Source organism: Rattus norvegicus, chromosome 17 (assembly GCF_021556685.1).
Source record: "Rattus norvegicus strain SHRSP/BbbUtx chromosome 17, alternate assembly SHRSP_T2T, whole genome shotgun sequence".
Taxonomy (NCBI): domain Eukaryota; kingdom Metazoa; phylum Chordata; class Mammalia; order Rodentia; family Muridae; genus Rattus; species Rattus norvegicus.
The window spans coordinates 88,173,867-88,200,698 of NC_141550.1; the positions used below are offsets into that span (position 1 = coordinate 88,173,867).

The window sequence follows — 26,832 nt, forward strand, 5'->3', positions numbered from 1 at the left end:
CTCTAGCGCTAGCTAGCAGTGACGCCTGCACAACACTGGGAACGTATCACGATTAGCGTGGGGACTTTATGATGCGCTTCTTCCACCAGACTGAAAACGGCTTAACTGTGCAGAAATCCATTTCGTTTGATTAATTTATTTTTAATGCCTTTTCAATAAACTATAGACATTTCATTTCTCTGTGTGTGTTACTGCTCTGTCCCCTTCTGGATCATTCGGTCTTTCCTTGGAGAGCAGGCTCTAGGCTTTTGCATCCCACGTGGAAAGTCTCCATAGTTTTCCCAACAGCAATAAAAAAGTAACTAAGACAGTAATTAATACTAAAAACACTCAAAACTGACAATATAAAGTGGGAGATTAATTGGGTTTTATTAATAAGGACCGTGAGATCAGCTGAGTGTGGTGGTGTATGCCTTTAATGTCAGCACTCAGGACATAGGGGCAGGCAGATCTCTGTGAGTTCACGACCAGCATGGCTATGTGATACGCTCAGGCCAGCCCAGTATACACAGTGAGACCGCAAACAAGCAAGCAATGAAACCAACAGAAAATTATGAGATCATCTCTATATCATAATAGTCATAATAACTGCGTTGTAGCTAAACATATCCGGTATATTTGTTTAGCCACATGAAGAGAGAAACTTATTATTCCTGTGTTTCACTTACATTTTTTTATTCTTTAACCAAATGAAATTTATATATTAGACATACTATAATATACTATATGTATGGAACAGCATCCACAAGTCAGACAATGACTAATTTGTTTTTATCTTTTCAAAAGCCTTTTTTCTACAATAGAAAAATAACATATCCTTTTATTTTTGACCAGGAGAAGTTTTAGAAACGTTGTGAATGTTTTACTTCAGTGTGATTTCTGGGTATATCTCAGAGCATAGATGCTATTCTGTGTGGTTCACTGAGGTCAGAAAAGTCTGCCATGCTGAGAGGCTGAGGAGAGAAAGAAAGGAAAAGAGGTGGTCAGTGGACAGAGACACTTAATATGCTAACGTCCCAGAGTTCCCCTGAGTCAAACAGTGCCTTTCAGTATCAAGCAGATGAAGAGAATCCAATATTGTATGAATGCACATGTTTATATTTGATTTTATACAATTTCCAAATACATGCCTCAAAGTCAAACGTTTTTAGCGCCATTTAAAATCTACCTTGTTTCCAGGTTAGTTACTGAACAGAAGCAACGGGGGAGATCAGAGGACCAGCATGTTCCCAGCTGGTTTCCTCTGTCCCCACCCAGAGGCTGTGCGCTTTACAGAATGCATTTTTGTGGTGCTTTCGGGCTATTTTAGATTCTGGGTTTTCTCTCTTATCCCTGTAGTGCGTCTACAAGAAAGCGGCTGCGTTTGTGCTGCGAGCGGTTGGCAAACATTCTCCTCAGCTGGCGCAGGCTACAGTTGACTGTGGGGCCCTGGACTCACTGGTGATATGCTTGGAAGATTTTGACCCAGGAGTCAAGGAAGCTGCAGCCTGGGCACTTGCATATATTGCAAGACATAATGCAGGTACTGGGGTGCGACGAAGGTAGACTCAAGTTTAGCTTTACTGGGTTAAAACAGTTTTGTCTAGTAAATCACTGATGGGGGTTTAAAGGTGTTGCTGGACATCAGGAGAGAGCAGTCTTGTAGGATAGCCACACTATTCTGGATCACGCATTTACAGGACACTTGTACACTTGAGTCCTAACTGCAGCGGATTTGAAGGAGACAGATGGTCCAGTAGAGCGAGGCTGGCAGCCAGTAGTAATGGTTCATGCTTGGAAGTCCAGTATTCAAGAAGCAGAGGCAGAAAGCTTAAAGTGAGTTCAACCAGCCTGGTTCAACAGTCAGACACTGTCGCCAAACCAAACCAAAGTCAGTTAAGTTCAGCCGACCAACCGGATAAATAAACTCTGGGTAACTCGTCAGAAGGCTGTTGCTGGTTTGTCATCCTCTGAGCTCACTGTCATTCACGGGACATTTCAAACCAATTGAGGGGCCAAATCAAATGGGTGAATGATGCGGTAAGATGATATAAAGTTATAGAAAGTGGTTTATTCCCCTGTGTTACCAGGGAGGAGGAAGAAGCTAAGGGCAACACTCTTCTAAAATCTAAAATCCTGGCGTGGTCCACAAGACAGGATCGGGCTCTCCTGGGAGGAGGCAGTGTAGACTCGTGGTTGGGAAATGGTACGTGAGGATGGACCTGCTCCATCTCTCTAAAGAGGCGGCTGAAGAATAAATGATGAACGGTCTAAGAAAATGACCAACTTTGCTAGGACTCAGCATCCTGCATCCTGAGCAGGACTGTACCGCCATGTGTTAGGGTCCGGATTCCAGGACAGGCACTGGGCTCAGCTGCTGTCTGACTTCAGCCACAGTTCAGCACTGCTGGACTTTAAGGTCCTCATCTGAACAGAGGGGAGCTGACGGTCAGTCCTGAGGCTTTTAATATGGTTGGTGAAACTACAAGCAGAGAGCTCGTATCAGTGCTTGACATGAATCTGGTGAGTACAAGATGTCTGTAGTATTAGCTATCAGAAAGAAAGAACGCCACAACACCGATGACTTTAGTGCCTGTAAGCCCAGCTACTGAGGCCTGCACTGCACAGTAGGCTCCATTTTAAAGACAGTACAAAATGAAATGACATTTATTATGTTGGGGGAGGAAGTTCAAATTGCATGAAATAATGGAGAGCAGTTTGTCAAAATTAGTGGCAGTCCCGGGAGAGCTTACTCCAAACACCTTCCCCAGGAGAGCTTACTCCGAATGCCTGCTTACAGAGACTGGTCCTGAGGAAAGAATATCACAGAAGGAAAAAATCGTGTTTGTGGAAATGTTATTGTAACATTATCGATAGTATCAAAATGCCTCACATATTTGATAGAACTCGAGTGGCTAAATTATAGCAATCTTCTTAGTAAAATCTCACACCACAAAGTAAAAAGTAGTTAGGGTCCCTACAGGTTAATGTGGTAAAATACTAAAACTGGGAGCAGTGATAGGGATATAAAGTGAATAAGTAAAAAATATATTTAATATAAAAAGATAAAAAATACTAAGACAGAGAAAGTTGTATATTTCAGTTACAGTACTATAAAATGAGCCTTCCTATGGATGTAGACTATGAAATGCATGTTGCATTACTAAGCCAGTAGATTTAGAGATGTCTCTTCCCTTCTAGAGTTTCCAGTGTGTACAGCGAACAAAAGCTGCTTCTGTGTGGGGCGTCTCTAGGTTGAGGCCAGCTCAGCGCCTGGCAGTTCTGATACATTGTCTCCTTTTGACTGTAGCTGCCTTTAAAAGCTGCTTCTTTCTTTACTTGAGAGAAGCGTGAGTTAGCGAGGAGGCCTGGGGTATGAGAATCTGTGTCTAAATCTGTGTACTCCCCAGTCCATGTTCGCTGCTTACACCACACAGCTGGGCTGACCACTTCCTGATGATGTTGGAGGAAACCCACAGAAGCAAGCAGAGACTCTCTCGGTTATTTTGCTTCTTAATGGGGACAGGATAGAAATAGAACAGCAGGGAACTGAGCTGAGAAAGAAAACCCTTCTGTTTAGAAAGGTTCCTATTGATTTTCACCCCATTGTATCTGGAGTTTGTAAGTTGTTAACCTGTCATATAATGTGTTTCCAATCAGAAGCTGAAAAAACGTCACAACTGGGTTAAGTAGGTTCTGATGAGTCGGGAGACCTGTTCCAGGCTCTGCCGAGTCTCTCTGAGTAGTTCACAGAACTCTGCAGAATGGCCACACAGACACACTGGTGGGAAGGTGTCAGAGATGTCCTGCCCATCTTCCGTGATTGCCCGGTCTGGGAGATGTTACCGTAGTAGATGTTACCTACTGAGGGATCGCACTCTACTCTCTTTCAGTGACTTGGATCCCATGTAGCATTCCCACTGTAATCTAATTTCTCCGTAGTTAGAGACCGAGGGTCCAGAAGCTCCCAAAGAGATCACCACTGATTTCTTAGAAGGGAACCCAGTACCAGAAGTCACCAGTCGCAGTCAAATCAAAGACAATGGAATATCACCCTCAAATAACTGCTCTGTCTCTCAATGCTTTCCTAAAAGTGGAACATACTGAAATCACTTGGAAACATCCATTCACTGTTCTCTTCTTGATATTCATGCTAAGTCATAGTTTTAAAATGTTTCAGACCTCAAGAGAAATGCCAGATGAGATCAAGAGGAGGATAAGGTTGGAGGTCAGAGGTCGGCTGATTTTTTATTTTTTCCAGAATGGTCCCTTCTTCCTTTCCTCTTGCTAGCCTTTCCCACTCTGCTAACAGGTGGGTTCCAAACAGGTTAGCTAACAAGGACCTCATCTCACTTTCGGAGACAAAAGTTCCTGACCAGAGGCATGAAGCATTAGGAAGGACGGACGGTAGGGTGGTAGCCACTGGCCAATGGGGCAAGCAGACATGGAGACATGGGTCAGGAGCCCAGCCCCCAGCATCCCTGGTTGCAGCCTCAGGACCACAGGTGGCCTAATTAAAAGTGCAGACTGAGGCCAAGGCAAGAAATGGCTTGCTGTTTTGAGGGGAAACCTCTCTACAGCTAGGCTCACAAATGAGTTTTAAGTGTTGAGAGCATTAGTTCAAGGTTGTCTTTATGTAGGAAGCCTGGGTTAAACTTAGTCTCACGAAAAGGTGTACATTAGATCAGATCTTCTACAACTTATGCAACTTCTACAACTTATGGGCCAGACCAGCCGAGGAGGGTGTGATGGCATGGCCAGAGGGCACCTCTGGTCACCTGCAGCTTCCGATGGGACTCTTCTCAGCCCCTCCTCTGCATGAGGAAGGGGAGTGTCCAGGATACCATCCTTCCATTCAAGCTCCCCGTGGTGTCAGGCACCCTGCCTCTACTTGCCAGCGCTGGTTTCCACACGTGTGCCCACTTTCCCTCTTTAGCTTTGATTTATGTGAGATGGAGCCACTCAGGCCTGGCCTCTGTGGACACCACAGGAACATTTGCTGCCAGTGGCATGAGGAAGGTAGGAAACTATGATCAGTAAAACTCACAGATTTATTTATGATGAAGCTACCTAAAACCTACTTACCAGTTTTCAAAGTAATTAACTTTTAAATGAGCAGGCTTTGACGGTCAATATTGGAGACAAGTGTTAGTGACATCGAGCTATTGAGTAAGGTTAGATGGACAGCAGGGGGCCAGAGTCCAGCAATGCATCCACCCTAGAGGCCACTTCCTCTGTCCCAGGGAGGGGAGGGGAGAGCATTCTGGGAGTCAGAGAGCAGCCCAGGGAGTCCAGTGAATCTCCCATCTCAACAACACAAGAAAAGCCCTGTAGAAGGCTGTCTCCACTGGTTACTGTACACATTTCTGGTTTTATCTTATTATATGATATATTATTCACTTTAATATTCATTATACATATTTAATTTTGGAGTGCTTGTGGTACACACAGAGGCAAATGAATCTTACAGGATCATCATACTTTATATCGTAATATTTTTGTACCTATTTGATCTTGACACTAATTTCCAAAATTCCTTTCCAATAAGCCAGGGGGCTCGGGAAAGGGAAACATGAATGTCTTTTTTTTTGTATGTTTGTGGGGAGTAGCGGCCATATGTGTCAAGATATTATTCTACTCAGAACTGCGTTCCATAGGGCAGTGATTTTTGCCGGTCATCAGTGTGCACATAGGATAGTTGTGATCTTCCTGTCATTCTTAAATCCTTGTGATTTTGCTGTTGTCACTGTTACTAAGAACTCAGTAAATAAGATCTGATTTTTTTTTTTTACTACAAAAAGAACTTGGAGTGTGAAACAACAAAGTGTAATTATTTAACCTTGGCGTCCCCAGTCACCCAGCCAGTAACAGGGGCTGTATGACCTGTGATCAGCTTAGTGACAGCCTCATCATGGAAGTCGTGCAAAACCCAGGGGGCCTGCAGTGTACGCTTCCTTATCTTTAAGAATATTTCAATGATAAACATTATTTTAATCATTATCTTTCAGATAAAGAAAAACAGCATCTGTCAGAAGTACCCAGGCTTAAGTCTACACAACCTTGGGCTTTTGTGGTTAGAACGGGCATTTGGAATGGAGGCCGTGGAACTTCACATCTGATTTCACACTCTGAATACTGAATGCGTCTTCTGCACTTGTCTACTACTCCAAACACACAAGTCTGGGATGGACCAGAATTAGAAAGTGATTCCCTTGTATCCGCTTTCGTAACTCCTGTCCAGGGCGCACAAAGGCCCTCCCTCATCTCATGTTCAGCCTTTCTTTCTCCCTTTCTACGTGTTATACGGCACCACATGGACAGTTGTCTACATACATACCTAGGTCCCGTATATGAGAGAGCGCAGTTTTTTTTTTATTTCTGAGATCATCTGACCTCACTTAATATTATAAAAGTCCATTTTCCTGCAATTTTTTAAAATTCATCTTTCTCTAGAGCTAAGCACTAACCCTTGTCGTAGACAATAAAGTGGCCATGAATGTGGGGTGTAAATATGGTAGGGTATGTGCTCATGGGCGCGGGCCCGGGAATGAAATCGCTGTGCCATATGGTAGTTCTCTTTAATTTTTTGAGAAACCTTCAAACCGATTTCTTCAGCGACTGAATTAATTTGCACCACGACCAATAGTAACTGAGTTTCTTTCTCTCAATATCATCTTTGCTATTGGTTATCAGATTTCCTGACAATAGCCTTTCTGACTGGAATGTCAAAGTACTTTTAACTTGTATTTCTCTGAGAACTGGGGATACTTTTAATAATAGTTATTGACCATTTCGTTTCTTTAAAAAGCATTAGTTCATCCATCCGTTTGTCGATTGGCAGTTCTGTTTGCTTGGTGGTTGGTTTCCGTAATCCTTTGTAAGTTCCGGATACCGGCTCCTTGCATAAGGCATGGCTGGTGTCTGTTTGCTCTGGTGAGTGTTTCCTCTGCTTTACAGAACTTTTTATTCTCATATCACCGTATTTTTCTTAATGGATGGAAAAAAAATTGACTAAGATCCCAGGCCTGAGGTGGGAAATAATGGGTACAAGCGGCACGAAGGCCATGCAGACATGGGGCTGACACTGCCCAGGAGCGTGTGGATCTACACTGCTGCGTTAAAAAGCACGTCTAAGGGAGGTCCCTTAGTCAGCACAATGCTGACTGCGCACGGAGCCCGTCCTTTGCTACTGTGTGGGATCTTTTTTTTCCACCCCTTTCACCCCTTTTTCTTCTACTCTTTCAACCCCTTAATACTGGATAGGAGAGAAAAGGAGGAGAGAGCAAAGGAGAGAGAGATCCCTGAATAAACTCAGGGGTCTGAAGGGGGTGGGCGACATTATCATTACACTACTTTCTGCTAGTCAGGGCCATGGAGTTCCTTGGGGCAAGTTTGACCTTTGCTGTCAGAATATCTATTTTCTTCTTCTTGCTGCTTCTCTGCACACAGCTACTTAACAAGCCTCAGTCCACAACAACCACCACCAACTTACAACCAACGACCACCACCCACCCGCCTCTTGGAGCCCTAGCATTTATATACCCTTCAGAAAGTCCCCAGAGTTCCAAATGTCACACAATCACAGAAACCCTTTATAGCTAGCAAAATTACACCCCTGCTAGAGCACAGGGCAAATCCTAGTCTGTTGCTGTGACCAGCCTGAAAGCAGCCCCAAGTCCCCACACCTGGGATAAAAACAGCACATTCCATTCCTGTGGGATTTTTTTTTTAAAAGAAACCAAAATTCTCACTACGTATCTGAGGTTCTCATTACCACATAACATGGGCGTGATGTCACATGCATGTAATTTCGACACTGAGAAGGTGAAGACAAGGAGAATAAGAATTTCTGGTCATGTTTAGCCATATCCCGCCAACTCTGTCCCAAAGCAAAGCCAGCATATGTAACACATTGCACAGAATTCACCAGGAGAGTGGAATTTAAGTGATGGGCACAGTAGCAAAAGCCAAGGTCACTAGAAGCCCAGTCTAAGCTCATCTCAATTTCTTCTTAGGGACCACTCAGGTGAGCACAGAAGGCAAGGGCATGAGACACAAGAAGAAAGAACCCTCTGACCCCTCTCCTTGAGAGTACCCTGATTCTTGTAGTCTAGAATTCAGCCTTTGGTTTTACATTAATACTTGTGGGAGAGACATCTCTCCGTGTGTGGGGTGGATAAAGAAAAGGGTCTGGAGTGCTTGGGCACAGTGCCGTGACATTCCACAGAGTCTGGGCCACTCTGCTTCTTGAGCTCCATTTATTTTCCAGTTCGCATAACACCTTTTGAACATGGAGGGGGGAAACGTTTTAATTTGCAGCTGAATTTCTCAGACTCCGTTGGGCAGAATGCACTTGAAATCTGAAAGTACTCCAGCTGGGCACTGTGCAGCCTTCAGGAGGGAAATTGGCTGTGGAACGCTTAGGACGCCAGTGTAGGAACCGTGCTCTGAGGTGACCAGACATGCAAACACCTAGCTTAAGGTCATTGTCTCTGGAAATGGCAAGTGTACTCTGCTAGCTGACATATTTGGGGGGCTCTTTTGTTTTCACACGTACCTTTAGATGAATGGCCCAGCCTGCTTTCAAAGTGCAGAATTAGTTAATTACATCAGAGCTATTTACTCCACAGTGTTTCTTTTTTCTTTCTTTTCTTTTTTTTTTTTTTTTTCGGAGCTGGGGACCGAACCCAGGGCCTTCTGCTTGCTAGGCAAGCGCTCTACCACTGAGCTAAATCCCCAACCCCTCCACAGTGTTTCTAAAGTTGTTAGGGTGGGGGCCTGGGCCGTCCTAACAAGCTAGGCTCGACCACCCATCCTCCGGAGGCCAATTAAGCAAATCAGTGATAGTGAAGGCAGAGAAAGGAGATTTATTTATTCAGTGTGGCGGGAGAACAAGAAGTCCTGTGACCCCTCTCCAGTGCACAGGTACACACGGCCAAGCTGGCGATCCCCAGAGCAGTCGGCTGGATAAGCTAGCCTGAATGGTCAGGTTCAGCAGGGCTCCCTGCCTCAATAATGAAGTGAAAACACTTGACGTCCATCTCCCATCTCCACACCCTTGCGGACGCACACAGACGTAGACATGAATCCACACGCAGAGTATGTGAACGTGATTGGAATACGATCACTGTCCTGTAGGTTAAATAACAACCACGCTGAGCAAAAGCAGTTGTCTACCGTAGGGCCTGACTGAGGAGATCATGACAACATGTACCCAGCATGATTTCAGACGAGCATTGAAAATGTTTGGTGAGGATTTGGAGGCCCGGTGGTTATGAGCAGCTAATGCCAGAGGACCTGAGTTTAGCTCCCGATGCCAGTGTCACCTGCTGCAACTCCAGCTCCCCCGGCCTTCAAGGGCCCTTATGTGCACACACGCCTGTCACACAGACACAATTTTTAAAAAGCACTTATTTTAAAATATTGTGTTAGCCCCATCTCCAGAATTAAAAGTAGACAGTGGAACGGGCAGGGTGTGGCTAGGCGTTGGTGTTGGTGGCCCTTTTAAGAGCCACTCAGAGGGGCACAGCAGAAACTCAGAAACAGTCCTTTTTTCTAAGAGCCTGCGTGACTTCTGTTTGTTATGAAACTGGGTCTTTTAATGCAGTCCTGGCCATCCTGGAGCTCATTCTGTAGACCAGGCAGGCCTTGAACTCACAGAGATCCACCTCCCTCTGCCTCCTTCGTGCTAGGATTAAAGGTGTGCACCACCATGGCTGGCCTCCGGTGTGACCTTTCTAATCTCTGGTGTCTTACTGTCGTCTGCCTTTCTGTTGCCTGCCTTCTGGCCCCAGTTCCATCAGAACCTTGCAAACTTTGTACAGGGCTCTCTCTCCTGCTGGGTATCTACAGGGCAGGGACTCTACCCAGAACTGGGTGGAAGCTAAAGTGAATACCCCATAAAGTCCGAATAAAAAGCATTGGCGTTTCTCACGATAAGGATTTTGCTTTTCGTAGGCTAAGTGAAATCCCAACCGTGGGAGCAAAGCTCTCTCAAGCAAGCAAACGTGTAGATATAAAATCCACATTTTATAAAGATGGGATTTCACCGTGCTGGCTTCCTTTCACTCGGGCACTCTGGACCTACCCAGGAGCTTGGTTTTGCCCCGTCTCAGCTGTGGAGAGTCAGGCTAGCATGGTGAGCGGTGGGACGTAGGGTGCTTTAAATTCCCTACTTATGGTCATTCAGGCCACAGCCAGGATTCTTCTTTTTCTGCTTTGGTCTCCCTTTCTTGACTCTCTCACACCACACCATGTTGTCAGGCCGCTTTTTATAGAAGCCCACGTAAATGCTGCCTGCTCCGTCCAAACCAGCTGACCGTAACTTCTAACTGAAGCCCCATTATCTGTAGATCAGCGGCCCAATTGACTCATATGAGCTTTTAAAGGAGACTGAATCCTTTTGCCTTGGAAGCAAATGTCTGTATCTATGTTGCCCCTTAAACTATCATTCGATCCGTATGTTAGGGCTCAGCGATGACTGTGAGGATCCACCAAGGAGTGGGAAATGGGAGTGGTGGAAAGACAGTAACATTTGTAAGTGGGAGGAGGAAGAAAAATTACACCAAACGTTTTCGTAACCCACAGAAAAGTCCTCTCTGTACTTTTCTGATTTCTATCTGGCAATTCAGATACCAACCAATTAGCTCAAACTTAGAACCAAACTGAGAGAGCGTTGGCTCTGGACATGGCGTCTCTCAGCCATGTTGGTTGCCATGGGAGCCACCTCAGCGGTGTCTGCTTCCTACTGTGCATATCCTGTGTGGTCTGCCCCAAAAGACATGATGTTCTGTGACTTCCACTCTGTGTTATGACAGGGTGCAGGGTTTGTAGAGGAGCCTGTGTCCTGGGACATCATTTTAGACAAGCCCACCGTGGATGGCCTACTGGGAAGCCCATGTACTAGAAAGGGCAAGTTCCTCCCAATCTTGTGACTGTAAATGGAAGTAAATCTCAGATGACTGAAGCAGCCATCCAGTGAGACTGACCCCTCACCTGTAGCCCAGTGAAAGGTTCGAGTCCCTTGGCTAAACCGTTTCCATGTTTCTGACAATCAGAGACCACAGGGAGTAAACAACTTTGGTTTCTAAGTTGGTGTGATCTATTTCATAGTAGATAACCAAAAAACAAAACAAAACAAAACAAAACAACAAAAGGTAAAGAGCTGGGTTAGACCAAGACTAAATTAATTTTGCTTGGAGAAGCTGTTAAAGTCACACTGAAGCTTTGGGAATAAAGTTCAGTTTTTTTGTTTTGTTTTGTTTCAATTATGATTTCTGGGCTGTCAGATTATTGTTAATGTAAGAGCATGTTCTCAATGTACTTTCTATATTGCTTTCCTTAAAGTTTGGATCGGGCTGGGGATACAGTTCAGTTAGGGGAGGGCTTGCCTAGCATGTGCCAAGCCTGGGTCTCCGGCAGTGCTGTGAGGTGGTTCGCTGACTAGGAAGTGCTCTGAGGCTCAAGCAGGAGAATCAGAACTTAAAGGTCACCAACATCGTGAGTTTGAGACTACCCGCCTGGGATACACATGAGTCTGTCTCTAAATAGACAGACAGACAAAAAATAGACAAATAAATACATAAACAAGCAAATGAAAGCTTGGAAGTGGTATATCTATGTATTTTATTTTTATGGCTACAGCAAACATCAGTCAGCCCATTTTGAAACTGAAATGGGACCATCTAAGTACAAGGCATTGGATTGTAATGTCTGGTGCTTTTTATAAGAAAACAGGTTAAAATACATCTTTTCAGGGCTTGGAAATAAAAGAAGTAAAGTTAAATTAGGTTTCCAGAGGAGTTGCTGAATTTGTACGCTAATAACACGCATGCACACACACACATATGCACACACACACACATGCACATGTGCTTTTTTCTCTTCCTTTACTCATTTCGAAAGCCTCTTAGTGTACTTTTTAATTTATGAGTTCTCAGAATCACTTCATTTTGCTGAGATCCTTCTCTGTGTACCACACATGAGTAGGAAAATCAGTGTCCGTTTTTTAGATCAGCCCCATCCCCCTGTTGGCTGATGTCCCCTCATTTCTTGGTTCCCCCTTAATTTTTTCTTATACCGTCACTGTGGTGATTCTTCCTTTATGAGACCCCTGAACATAAACTTAAGAATTAAAGGCAGAAAGCGCATAATGCTTCCATATCTGGAAAGCCTCTGCACAGGTCATTTAAGAAGGCATAAGACTTAAGCCTGAGGTTGTAAAACGCTGGTTGAGTTTGAAGCCTGCTCCCAGGTGGATGTGTTTATTTGGCTGGTGTTATGTTGTCCCATGCAGAGTTCCTTAAAAACAATAAAGTTGCTCACATGTAAAGGGCAAGGAACGCCACAGTTTAGAATGGTCTGACAACAGCCACACTGGGCAAGTTTGGGGACTGCTGTCCCTTGTAGATAATGACTTCCCCTTCTCCACTGCTCTCCCAAGTGCCCTGCTTTCCTTACTTCTTCGGGCTTTATTTTGTTTTATTTTATTTTGTCTTTGGTCTGGTCCCTGTAGGCCTTGTGTTTGCCACCTTTGATCCAAACAGACAACTTCTTAATGCATAGTTAGCAAGTGAGATTAGGGCTGAGGGTGCATCCCAGTCGGATGCCCTTTCTCCCCCCCCCCCCCCCCGCACTACACAGAGCATCTTCTGGCTCATGAAACCTGGCAGGCGAGAACAGCTTGCTTCTAAGTTAAATCCACAAAATCAGAGATCTGAAGCGAGGGTCCCGCGCTGGCGGGTTTGAGGTCAGCTCCACACAAGCTGAACAGAGGGAAGCGCAGCTGAGACGATGCCTCCATAAGATCCAGAGGTGGACATTTCATTAACCAGTGATTGATGGGGGCCAGGCCATTGTGGGCAGTGCCATCTTTGGGTTGGTGGCCGTGGGTTCTAAAAGAAAGCAGGCTGAAGAAGCCAAAGAAGCCACGAAGCCTTTAAGCGTAACTCCTCCGTGGCCTCAACTCCTGCCATGAGTTCCCATCCCAAGTTCCTTTGATGATGAGTAATGATATGGAAGTGTAAGCAAAAATAAATCCTTTCCTCCATAACGAAGACAGTTCATAGATGAGGGGGACATAGGTGTTTGTTTGTTCCTCCTGTTGTTTTGGGTTTTTTTTTTTTTTTTTTTTTGAGACATGGTCTCTCCATGTAGCCCTGACTGTCCTGGAACTCACTATGTAGACCAGGCTGGCTTCAAAGTCACAGAGGTCCGTTTGCCTCTGCCTCCCAAGAGCTGGGATTTAAGAAAGGAATGTGCCACTAGGCCTGGTGAGAGGTGTTTTTATTTGTCTGGTTTACCTCAGTGAATACATTTTTCCAATTTCATACAATAACCTGGAAATCCAGTAAAATTATGTTTTGTATATGTCATATTTTCATTACCCACTCAGTTGATGGACTTCTAGGCTACTTCTGTTTCCTAGCTATTATGAATAAAATAAACACAGGATTTCATGTAGCTTAGGCTAGCCTCAAACTTGCTACAGAGATGAGGGTGACCTTGGACTAGTCATCACACACGTCTGAAATCCACATCACAGGAGTGCACCACCATACCAATAAAATATACACAATACTGTATTATATGTTATTATACTATTACTATATATTTACATTATATATTTATATTATTTAATAATTATATATTAACACACTATTCTAGTATATAATAAAATATATATTTATAAATTAATTTTGAAAATTAATTTAACATTTAAGATGAGGCTAAGGTATTTTCAGGTACTAAAGATAAATTTCTTGGCTACTCTTAAAAATTCGATTTTTTTGAGATTAGGTTTTGCTGTGTAGCCCTGGCTGATCTAGAACTCACTGTGTAGATGAGGCTAGTCTGGAATTCACAGAGCCTTGCGGGACTCTTGCCTCCTGAGTCCTGGGGCTAAAGACATTCCCTAGCACATTCGGGAATAAGCATGTCTTGTTTATTTTTGAAACAATCTTCAGTGAGTACATATCTACCACTGTTTTCATCAGCAAGTTAGTTGAATAGCCAAAAGCCGGCTCCTAAAATAGTTTTAAAATGAGCTCCCGTAGGAGAGACGGCTCAGTAGTCACTGACCGCTCTTCCAGAGGACCCGGGTTTGAATCCTAGCAACCACATAGTGGCTCAGGACCATCTATAACTCCAGTCCCAAGCCATTTGACATCCCTTCCTGGTCTCCTTTGGCACCAGGCGTGAATGTGGTGGTACGCGGACATACATGCAGACAAAACACCCACACACAAAAAAATAAAACGAGCACCCTGAAATTTCTCTTAGAAGTTTTAGATGTACATAATTTCTGAATGTTTGGTTCTTAACTGCTCTTTTTTTTTAAGACAGGCAAAGAAAAAGGAGAGGGTTCGGGGTCAGGCGTGGGACCCGGGACCAGGAGGTGTGGGGGGTGGGGTCGGGAGGTGTGGGGGGTGGAGTGAGAAAGGAGTAGGCGGGGAGCGCTTCCTGGGATGAAGCCCTGTACACATTCCCTTGCTGCTCCACAGTCCCACGGCCTGGTTCTGCTCTGCGCTTGCACTGATCTCTATCTGCGTTCACCTAGAGCAAGTTCTACTCTAGAACAAGGATTTAAATCTGTTTTACTTCCTCCAAGTCCAGCCAGGGTTCCAGCTGGAAGTAAGCACTCTCGGAACACGTGGCATATCTAGACGTAGCAAGCAGAGGAGAAGCAAGACTCCTATATCTGGATGTTTCTAGCTGTTGGTTACTGAGCACTGACCACAGTGACTTCAGCAATAACACCTTTTAAAAGAAATGTATGCCAGATGACACAAAGTTCAGAGTCAGGGCACTTCCGGGCTGGACAGTGTCATGGAGGACCCAGATGTTTTCATTCTTGTACTCAACCATCAAAACATCGGCGATGTCGTCCACAAGACAGAGTAGGTGTTCCAGTTGTCATTTACAGAGGCAGCCATACCCAGCAAAGAAACGGTACTGTTTCCTATTGTGAATCTCGGTGTCCTGCAGAAGAACCCTTCATAAAGCTTCCGGTAGACTTCAACTGAGGTCCTTTGGCCCACATGACTCCCTCACTGACTATTTGCTGGGTATCCATGCTGGTCCCTGGTTTGATACACCAGAGAAAGCAGTGATTGAGAAAAGAATGACACATCACTGGATAGAGAGAGAGGCTGAAGGCAGGATGTGTGCACATGATACAGTGGAATTCCCAGGTAACGTGCCTTTACCTGTGGAAGACCGGCTAATAAGAGCAACTGTGTGAAGGTCATAGGTCCATATTTCTAAGGAACACCACGTGGCATTCAAGTGCAGACCCCAGCATCATGGGACCATATACACTTGCCAATCCAAAGGATCGATGTAGAGACTCTACGTAGAAAGTTGCCAGGCCTAGTGTAGGTCCTTGGAAACTTCCTCATTTTGCAAATCTTTTTCCAGGGACCTCCCAGTCTCTCCACATTTAACAGTATTGCTATCCGTGGATGTGGAGCAGCATAACGGGGAACTAGGTAGCATTTCAGGACGGTCTGCTTTATTATTAATGGTTCACTATCCAGGTGACAGAGCATGTGTCACCCCAACATTCAATGAGAAAGTTCGTATAAATCTAACACAGGTGCTTTGTGGAGAGAACCTTGAGTTTTTGTTGGTAATGGCTTATTTACATAGCTGGCGATGGCCTAATATTTCCATTAAAGAGTTAAATTATACCATATGCTGGCTACTCCTATAAGCATAGGAGAGTGAAAACTCAGAAGTGAACTAATCTTTCCACTTTCTGTAGATAAACATCTGGACCGTTGCCTTAGTTTCTTTTCTGTGGCTGTACAGACTGTTGTGAGGGGGAAAGGGTTTATTTGGTTCCCAATCCCTGGTTTCAGGCATCCCGGCAGGGCAGCCACAGTGACAGAACTTGAGAGAACGGTCACTTTACAGCCACCGTCAAGAGCAGAGAGGAATGAATGAAGTCATTTGGGGTGGTGCTTGGTTTGCAGCGTCAGACTTATAGAGCCCGGGATCACCCTGCTCAGGGAATGCATTGTCCACCATCCAACCAGGTCCCCCCACATCAATTAACTTAACCAAGCCAACCCTCTCCAGACATTCTCAGAGGCTAGCCTTAATCTAAACCAACCTTCACCAGTGCGCCTGGAGGTCTACCTCCTGGGTGTCAAGTGACAGTATTTACCGTCACACCCATTTTATTCCAGTGGGTACATAGCGATTGATATTCCATAAACACCTGTACCATTTGGGTTAGGTTCAATTCCCCAGGAACCTGTTAATTAACAGGAAATTTGAGTGTTATATTTAGAAACGACATACACTGCTTCCTGTTTTCTTCCTTTCCCTTGGGTGGGTGGGTATGGGAGAGAAGCGGGGATTGTCTTCTGTGCCTGCCATCCCGTCCGTCTTCTGGTGGCTGCAAGAGCAGAGCAGAGATGCTTCTGAGGAGCCTGCTGCATTGCCGTGTGAGATCCAAATCTTTCTGATCCCGTGTTTGCAAAAAAAATTCCTCTTAGTTCCCCAGGTGTTTAGATTGCATATGAGCTTCCTATCTATATCATATTACACACTGGATTTTTTTTAAAAAAATTGAAACATTTGCTAATGAATGTAGTATTAATTTGTAGAAGTGTGCCACAGGTCCCAGAGTAAAATGAGCCTAGCACATAATACCCTTCCATTAATACCTGTTTAATGAAAGAATAAATAAAATGTTTATCCAGCATTGAGTCTTGTAAGGTAACTGATAATTTAAGGAAAATAGATTGTAGACACTAACCTGCATTTGCTAACATTAGTTTCTTTTAGAAAATGTAGTATTACCAATCTTTTGAAAAGTTAACTCTTTCCCAAATTAAAGATTTAAGTGATATGGTAAATAGCTATTTTAGCTTGATAATTATATATATTCTAGCGATATATATGTATACACACACACACACACACATATCTCACTAGAAATATGGGGAACTAAGATTGTAATTTGGAAGGGGGAGATTTGAGAATGATGTATGTAATTCGGTGAGACCACACGGGCATCAGGAATAGACTTTGTTACTGGACAGAGCTTTCTTCTTAGATGGCACTTACTGCAGGAACATTACAAGGTTCTGCTCTAATAGCTCTCACTCTGAAGTGTAACATTATTTTATAGTTGTTATTCTTGGACATATAAGGAAATCAGCACTGTCTTTGTTCTCTGCAGAGCACAGTTAAGATAAATATATCACTTTATCTAAATATTAATATTAATATGAAAGCATGTTGATACGTTGTAAACTTCATTTTTGAAAGCATTTTAGAATACAGTGAAAAGACAGCCTTTTATTGTGTATAAAGTATTTTTGAAAATATTTTCAAAGTATTCCAAGATGAAAGGAATTTAGCAATCGGCATTATTGGTCCACGAGTCACGCTAATGGTTACTCACATAAATAGCACAAAATACTGCCTCATTAGTGTGGTTGGTAAATTTTTGGTACTTTAATTTTCTCTGTTATTGTAAACCATGCATAAAATGCTTGCCTATTGAGAAGTGCAGAATTGCCAGAGCTTAAACAGCTGACATCTGCTTACTCTCTTAAAAAAAAAAAAAAGAATAACAAGCCATTTCAGCCTAATCTACCTCAAATGTGTTCATGTAAATGGAGGTTCATCTATTGACCTGTGTTCTTTTCAGCTCAGGATTGGTCCACATGGTTTATGAAACCAGAAAGGCTGATTTGAAATGCAGATGTCGAGAGAGTGAAGTACACCCTCCCCTTTTCTCTTTGCTGTATCTGTCAGGGTGAAAGATGGCTTGCACAAGGGTCAGTCACCCATACTCACTTAATTACTTTTCTTCGGCCCACAGAACTGTCACAAGCTGTGGTGGACGCGGGAGCTGTTCCTCTTTTAGTCCTCTGTATCCAGGAGCCAGAAATTGCTTTGAAAAGGATTGCTGCCTCGGCCCTCAGTGATATCTCAAAGCACTCCCCAGAGTTAGCGCAGACTGTGGTGGATGTAGGAGCCATTGCTCATTTAGCCCAGATGATCCTCAACCCTGATGAAAAACTGAAGGTATTTACAACCGAGGTCAAGAGACAACAGACAAGCCAGTGCTCTAACAATCCAAGACAATGAGGATGTGCACAGGCTAAGAAATGTTGTTAAGAAAAACAATTCGTAAACACCACGGAAAGTAGACACAAATATGTTGTGCCTTATGTCTTTTAACGTGGAATAATGCTTTGGGTGTTGCATTTAGGATGTTCTTTAGAACTCTGTGCAATGCTGAAGGTTCCAGGTAGCATTAGTATTACCATCAATAATTAAACCACGACATGGGCTTGCCCCAAATAACTCACTTGGTATAGTCTTAGACTGAAAACAGGGCCTAAAGGTTTTCTGCCCGTCACTAGAATATTTGAATTTCTTATGAAAGTTGCCATGCTTGTTACTCCTGTGGTAGCATTCTAAATTTACCAGTTATACAACTACACACGTATAGTTTTTAAAATATTAACATTAGCTAAGCAGATAGGGCGTTGTTTCAGATAGCGCCAACGGCATGACATAAAGACATTCGTTCTGCTTGTTACTGAATTACCGACCACACGTATCATGAATTAGCATCCTATGTATGTGCAGTTAAGTGATATTTACCTAAAGGTCCTATATCTTAATTACATGTAAAAGGTTTTAAAGTGCCCTTTAGAGAACTAATGGAAAAAAAAATCTAAAAGCATTGAGTTTATGACTGAGATGTGAAAGGCTCAGAAGTCTTAGATTGTGCTAAATATCTACCTAGCTCTCTGTTTTCTGATAAAGAAATCGGACTATTATAAAGCTAAGTTACGTGTGAGCTCTGAGGTGGGCAGTGCCATCCTTGGGTTGGTGGCCCTGGGTTCTATAAGAAAGCAGGTTGAAGAAGCCGTGAAGCCTTTAAGCGTAACTCCCCCATGGCCTCAACTCCTGCCATGAGTTCCCATCCCAACTTCCTTTGATGATGAGTAATGATATGGAAGTGTAAGCAAAAATAAATCCTTTCCTCCCTAACTGAGACAGTTCATAGATGAGGGGGGACACAGGTGTTAGTTTGTTGCTCCTGCTGTTTTGTGGATCTGTAACGTTTTGCTTCATGTTGATTTCTCGTCCACCAGCAACAGGTCCTGTCAGCTCTGAGTCACATCGCGAAGCACTCTGTGGACCTGGCGGAGATGGTTGTGGAGGCAGAGATCTTCCCTGTTGTTCTTACCTGTCTGAAGGACAAAGACGACTTTGTGAAGAAGAACGCTTGCACTCTGATCAGAGAGATCGCAAAGCACACACCGGAGGTAAACACAGAAGCAAACGAAAGGCAGTCAGGCCTCAAGGCAGAGCTAAACCCGGCCTTGTTTCTTTAAATTAAATACCAGTTTGCCTGTGAGGTCTGAGCTTGCTCCATGCGGTCTAACGAGGCCATTTCTCCTGGTCCTCAGCACTGTAGAGATTTCAGATGGCGTGACTGGATGTGGTAGAGTGGATGTTTTCCAGCGTTCTCTGCCCACTCGATGGCATCGGTGCCCCTCACTCACAAGTAGTAACAACAAACCCTGACTCCAAATGTTGTCAGACATTCTCTGGGGTACAAAAATCACCTCCATTTGAGATCCACTGAGTTGTACCAATGACATTTGAACTTGAAATACAGTTTCTAACTATGGCTAGCTTTCCATGGCTAGCTAGACCGGGGAGACTGCCAACCCTTATCATCCTTATCGTTCTATGAGAGCTGGGGGCACGGGAATGATATTGCCTCTGTAGGTTGGGACCTACCACAGCGGCTCCCTGGCCTGCTGCAGCACTCAGATAGCTAGCTGCTCTAACGTGATTTTTTGCTCTGAGTTTTTAGATGTGAAAGAGAGACAAACCAAGCCTGTGTCGATTTTGAAGTTGTCTCCTTTTCCTGTGTATATTTTGACTAATCTAATTTTCACTTCATTACATGTTAAAGTAAATTTCACCCAACATCTCTATGTAGTCAAGATTTTCCAGAACCGAAGTGCACCCAGCTAGTAATCAGGGTTGGTGTGTGGGAAATTAGGTCAGGTGTCAAGTCTGATGTCTGTGGACATTGATTCATCCTTCAACTCAGACATTGTGATTGTCACTTCTGTGGTTATCTAGGTATGAACTTGTTCTCAGCTTAGTGTCTAAGTGAGGAATTCTGAAATTCATTTCAATAGGGATAAAAGTTGTGTCATTTTTTTTTTTAACCAGAGTAACCCTTTCCACTGTGAATATTTGGACATTTTAAATGGCAGCTTATTACACTCAAGCATTTCTTTAATAAATGCAGTGCCCTCTTAGAGCGGTTTGCACCTTAGTAGTCTTAAGTACTAAACAGAGAGTGGCTGAGTCACAGCTAAAGACCGCCCTGTGCTGGGGTCTTACTCTTTTCTTCCAGCTCTCCCAGCTGATCGTTAACGCAGGAGGCGTGGCCGCCGTGATTGACTGCATTGGGTCCTGCAAAGGGAACATCCGTTTGCCTGGCATCATGATGCTGGGTTATGTGGCTGCTCATTCTGAGAACCTGGCCATGGCGGTGATCATCTCCAAGGTTGGGGCAAGCTTCCTTTCTCCTTTGTTTCATGGTAGAGCCATAGGCTGACACCAGGATGAGAAACATACTTGGACGTGGTGAAAGATTTGCCTAAATGTGTTCAGCTGTTCACCACTTACACACATCAGCATTTATTAACATGTTATAAAATACGTAAAGTTTTCTATACCTAATATCGACCTTTTATTGAGCTTTGCTCTAATCTATTTTTAAATATTACACACACACACACACACACACACACACACACATGTATGGGCTAGTTGTGCATACTTGAAAGCACTCTAGTTACAAACTTCACTTTAATGACTTGCCCATTTATCACTTTCACACACCCAGAGGTCTGTGTGTTCCTCCATTGCTGCCATCCGGGTAAGGAGATGGCGCTGGCTAGCTCTCTTTTCAGATGCAATCAGGCATTCAGAGGGCACAGCAAACAGCAGTACTTTGGTTGTTTTCTGCTCTGGAAATTAGCCTTTTCTCAATTTACAGCTTCGTAGGAACCCACTCTGTAGTGTAGCCATGGCCCTAGTAGATGCTCACAAAATATGCTGGAATAGAGATGTGGATTTCCTGGAGACCACTTCAAAGACTGTGTGCTCACACTGTGTGTGGCGGCCCTCTAGGGGGCAGGGTTCTTATCAGCATAGAAAACCTGCTACTGTTTGTTAAACAGAAATGGGATTTCTCCCCCCTTGCTAATCCTCTGAACACAAAGGAGCCCCAGATCTTGATTTTTACCTATTCCACACCGATGCTCCCTGTATTGCGCCCTCTCCTGCGTTTTCTGCCTGTCCTGTGTTTCTTTTGTCCTTCGGCTGCTGCCGAATGACCAGAGCAGATTTGGTGCTTTTGGAGGGGTCAGTAGGAGTGTGCCTGGGGTTTCCATCCTTAGCTCCAAGAATGAAGAGAGGGGCTGCAGCTGCCTGTGCGTCCTACATATCCTGGACAGGTGAGGCTGCTGCCCGTCTCTCACACTGGCTGGCTCTTTAGTTCCTTGAGCCCTGAGGTGGAAGCAGAGGTCTGAAGCAAGTCACACAGCAACGAGAGGCCTTTCCTCCTTGTCCTCTGAGTGGCTTCAGGGACCAGGTGATAATGTCTACTACTTATAGCTCTGTTGCCTCTGAAGCACACTTACGTTCTTGGACCCATCCGTGTCGTCACAGCTGGGGTCGGTAATGTGGAGCTTGGGCTGAGGCGCAAGGACTACCCTCGAGTCCTCACCCCATCTCCCACTTCCCCAATCTCATGTCCTAAAAGAGAGGGCCCCTTACCAAGTCCTCACAGGATGCAGAAACGTGGTGTGCTTTAGGAAACTGAGCCAAAGGACAGACAGACAGAAAGAAAGAAGGAAGGAAGGGAGGAAGGAAGGAAAGAAAGAGAAAGAAAGAAAGGGGGAAGGGAAGGAAAGGAAAAGAAAAAGGAAAGAGGAGATTAAGAGGTTATAGGGAAGGCAAGTGTGATGGTCTTGACCTTTGCCAGGGCAGCATTACCATGTGAAACTACAGCTGAAATAATTACCATTGTCTCAAATTAATTATGGAATTATGCCTTATACAGAATCTGGAATTAAAATTTGATATATTTATTTTAAATTTTTATTTATTTTTATTTTATGTGCACTGGTGTTTTGCCTACATGTCTGTCTGTGTGAGGAATTACAGACAGCTGTGAACTACCATGTGAGTTCTGGGAATTGAACCCAGACCCTCTGGAAGAGCAGCCAGTGCTCAACCACTGAGCCATCTCTCCAGCCCCCTAATATGTTTGATTTTCCCCTAGATCTATAAACTTAGTTTGAGGACTTTTGATAATGTTTTTATTACTTAATGTGTTTATTATTATTATTATTAGAATCTAGAATGCAAAATGCACACCCATGCCACCTGTGTAACAGAAGCAGGCTGGTCTCATCTGGCGTGACATGAGCAGAACTGTCGCTATGAAGTAGGCCAAGCCGGGTGGAAATGTGGCTGGCGCTTCAGGGAAGATGTTAGTGGAGTATGCTCCCTGTGAGGGGCTCTTAGGGTGGATTCTCGTTCGCAGTCGCTTGACTTTTAGTTCACAGTCGTTACTTTACTTTTGGATTCACTGCGCTCAGGGCACGTGTGGCGCTGAGGGTTGAACTGAGAGCTGCCTTAACTTTTTGAACAAAGGAAAATAAAGTTCGCTATTTGTCCCAGCGGAATCTGGTTTTGCCTGGTCCGAGGCATCTCTCTTGTTTGCTCAAATGCCCCTCTATTTGGGGGGGGGGGGGGGATAGAAGCTAGCAGAGACATTCTTACTTAAGTTGGATTGCTAGAGGTAATTAAGGTGATTTAGCTCTCGTCTTTCTATTGACTTAAGGAATGGCTGCCCTTGTGATGAGAGAGTTTATTGAACCATTTAGAAAAAAAAAAAAAAAAAAGATCAAGGCTGAAATGATTTCTTGTAATGCCTGAGAGGCAGGAAGGACGTGAATCCCGCTTTAGATTTATAGCGCGTGCTCTTTTGATCCCCACTGCAGGGTGTACCCCAGTTGTCAGACTGCCTGTCAGAAGAACCAGAAGACCATATTAAAGCCGCGGCTGCCTGGGCTCTGGGGCAGGTCGGGAGACACACTCCGGAACACGCACGCGCAGTCGCTATCACGAACACGCTGCCAGTGCTGCTGGCTTTGTACATGTCCTCAGAGAGCTCTGAGGACCTGCAGGTGAAGGTACGTGCTGGCCTTTAACAGGGTGAGGGGGACTGGGTAGACACTCCATCATTCCTTAAAATATGAGGTTCGGATATCACGATTTTCCTGGTGGATCGTGCTGCTTTCCTCAGTCAAGAAATACGAATCTGTCAGAAGGGTGGGGTGTCTTATCTCTGAAAACTGGTTACCCTGTCTCCATGGTCAGTGATGTCTTTTCATGGAAAATTTGTACAGATAAATACTTGGATGTGAAGTGAGCGTCTGGTTTTTGCATTCTGTACTTCCGGGGACATTTTCTATGAAGTAGGAAGGGAAGAAAAACAGTTTTTGAATTTGGGTTTGCTGGAGAGCATTGTGTACACTTTACAGTCAGAAAAATTGAGTCCGAAAGAATTTAAATTGCGTTTCAAAGATATAAGTAGTTAGAGAATATTCCCGAAGCTGTAACTTACTTCTAATTTCCGATCTTTTAATTCTGTGTCTTCTTTCTTTCCAAAATGTTTAAGATTCACAAAATTAAAAAATGTTGAAACGCGCATCATTTAAATGGCAAATTATAAAAAAATATTACTGGCTATGAAGGTGATATGAAATAGGCTTATAAAGTAGGGTAGACTATTTAATTCTATTATTTCAAGGAAAGCAAATATTTCCTAGCACACGCATTAGGAAAATGTGGAGATCTTTCGCTGACTTGGGAGAAGTTTACAGCAAAGACGGTAGTCCAAAGTGAGAAGAGCTTGTCCAGCTTGGTGGTGGCTTAGTGGGTAGAGGTGATGACAGCCCGAGCTACGTTTCATCCGGGGGGCTCACACAGAGGAAGGAGAGACTCTGACTCGGGCCAAGTTGTCCCCTGAGCCCCATACACTTGTTGCAGGCATATGCTTGCACACTCCCATACACTCGAAATAAAAGATAACTGTAATTAAAGCCCCAAACAAAATTAATAGTAAACGTGCATTAAAATTTAATTAAATGGGTAAATTGATGAACAGTGAACCGCGTGTGCTGACATGCAGCTTTGGAAGACCAGGCAGGTTTTACCGAAGCGACTGTTTTTACTTGGTTATGTTTATGTGCTAGCTTTCTGCAAATCGATTGATCAGGTTGTAAGACTTTCTAGATCAGAGCAATGCTTACATAGATTCAGGGCTTCCCTCACGTGACCGTTCCAGTGAGGTAACCTGGATTACAGAAGGAGATCAATACCAGGCTGACAGGAGCAGATCAGCATTGGGCCCTCCCAGGTCTTCTCCAGTTAAACTGGTGTCTGATTCTTCGACTTTCTGGTGAGAAATTCCGGACCATTTGCAGTTCTGATTTGCCAGGTCTGGCTAATTAATAATGTAACCAACAGTCGTTACAGCGGGAGAAACCCTGGCACTGTGGCCCTTAGGTAGCATGGAAAGGTCTTACAGACTTCTGAGTGGTACAGGGATTAACCCGAGAGCCTGGGCATGCTAGGCGTTTAAGCCCTCAGTCACTAAGCCAGCTCCACTGCCCCTGTAAGTTTTTAAAAATGAACCACTGTGACATTATACTGTACAAATATCCATGGAGAAAAATTAATTGAAAAGTGTTACTTTTAAAAGTAAGATAACCTTCATTATGTTTTAGTTCATCATAGATGGTTTTGTTAGGCTAACTAATAGAAACGAAGTTTCTTTTGATATGGGAATTCACTTTCAGGAAAAAAAGTGAGCCTTTAGTCATGTCCAGGCAACAAAACCTTCCCAAAGGTTGGAGTTCATGTGACTCACTTCTTACTGTAGGGACCGACGGACGTCTCTCTCTTGTTCTTCTCCAGGGTGCGGTGGAGTGCCAGTGAAGTCGGCAAGACTGTTTCATTTAACACTAGCTCACTGAGAAAATGTGTAACCAAAGCATTAGGAACGTCTAGTGGCATTTCCCATTTGTTACTCTGTGGCAGCTTTCAAAGAATAAAGCTAGCTCAAGGTTCATTTTGTCTCAAAGGCTTCTGTAAGCACTGGCTAATTGGTTCTAATCAGGGAGAGCCAATGAGCAGCCTCTTGGAATTACTCCCGTGTGGTCACTGTTTACTGCCCCTATGTTATTCTAACGCCTTAATAAAGAGTGAAAAGTCTGTCATGTGCTGTGATTAGATCATCCAATCTATGTTCTTTAGAGCATCATGCCGAAGTGCTTCAGCCTATGTTGGTTATGCATTCTTATGAGACCCCACATAGGTTTCTTGTTCTCATGGTCATACTTTCCATTGTGTTTTAGTAGCTTTATTGAGATGTAACTTACGTATCTTACCCACTCAAAGTATAAGAGTCAATGGTTTTTAGTGTACTTACAGAATGGTGAAGTCATCGCCACAAACTGATTTTAAGTTTTCCCCTCCATCAGCTGTCCCTCCATACCTCTTCTACCTCCAGGCAACAGTTAATTTTCTTCCTGTCTCTATGGGATGATATAATATCCATGACCTTTCATGTCTGGTCTGAAGGAGTTTTGTTAGCTTGTTGTTTAATGCGTATGGCTGTCTTGCCCACCAAGCTGTCTTTCCAGACCCTAACCTGTCTTTAAGATTCTTCCATAGCACCTATCAGCCTTTGGCTCCTCTCTGTTGCTGGGTGGTATTCCATAGTTTGTCATTCACCGTTGATGATGGACACTGAGCTCTTCAAACTCTTTTATCTATTTGCACATGTTTCATGTGGGTATATTTTTTTCAATTTTTAAAAATTTATCAGTAATGTGCGTGCACGTGTATGTATGTGTGCACGTGTGTATGTGTGCACGTGTGTATGTGCACATGTATGTGTGCATGTGTGCACATGTATGTGTGCATGTATGCATGTGCATATGTATGTTTGTGCACATGATGTGTGTGCATAGACCTGTGCCTTGGCTGTATGTGGAGATCAGAGGCCAGCTCTTTGGAGTTAATTCTCTCCCTCCATCTCAATATCAAACTCAGGCTGCTGGGTGGACTTGAGCAGCAGGCACGTGTACCGTGTCTCTAAGCTGCATTTCTCTAATGCATGCCTGCATTTCTTTTGAGTATATTTCCGGAAGTGCAATTGGTGGGCCACTGCTAATGCTTTAAGATTTAAGCAACCTCTGAACTGTTTTCTTATTCAACCGACTTCTGCACATACTTGCTAGTGAGTTTTATTTATTCACTCTGTTCTTTTACTGTAGCTACCCTAATGTGTACTTTTGATTTTCATTACCCTAATGGCCAGCAGTGTTGAAAATATTTTTTATATACTCCCTGACTGTTTGTGCATATTCTTTGATCTTCTCCCTATTTTATTATTTAAATTTGAATTTAAATATCAAATTGAAATTGAAATTGAAAATTGGTATCAATCTCAAGGCCTTCTACATGTTAGGCAAGCCCCTGTCATTGAGCTCTATTTCCAGCCCTGCCTATTTTTAAATTGGGTCATTTGTGTGTTAATTTTCACAGGTGAGGTAGGCAGGTAAACGAAACCTTAATTAAATTCTTTCATGTAGGACAATAGAGTTGGTGATTATCACAACATCCAGTCCAATTGAAGAGAATAGTTATGGAATAAGTGTGTGTCTTTCCAACTAAGGAGAAGAAAACTCTGAGGTCATTAGATTTCTT

General features: G+C 43.7%; 1 protein-coding gene across 2 annotated transcripts in view; it reads left to right on the forward strand.

The window, feature by feature from the left end:
- Window positions 1-26,832, forward strand: part of Spag6 (sperm associated antigen 6) — a 52,371-nt gene that overhangs the window by 16,590 nt on the left and 8,949 nt on the right. For both annotated transcript variants that reach the window (XM_087590278.1, NM_001106125.1), the window contains 5 exon segments: window positions 1,339-1,522; window positions 17,819-18,024; window positions 19,107-19,280; window positions 20,393-20,545; window positions 23,055-23,246. In XM_087590278.1, the coding sequence (XP_087446404.1) occupies window positions 1,339-1,522; window positions 17,819-18,024; window positions 19,107-19,280; window positions 20,393-20,545; window positions 23,055-23,246 (909 nt within the window).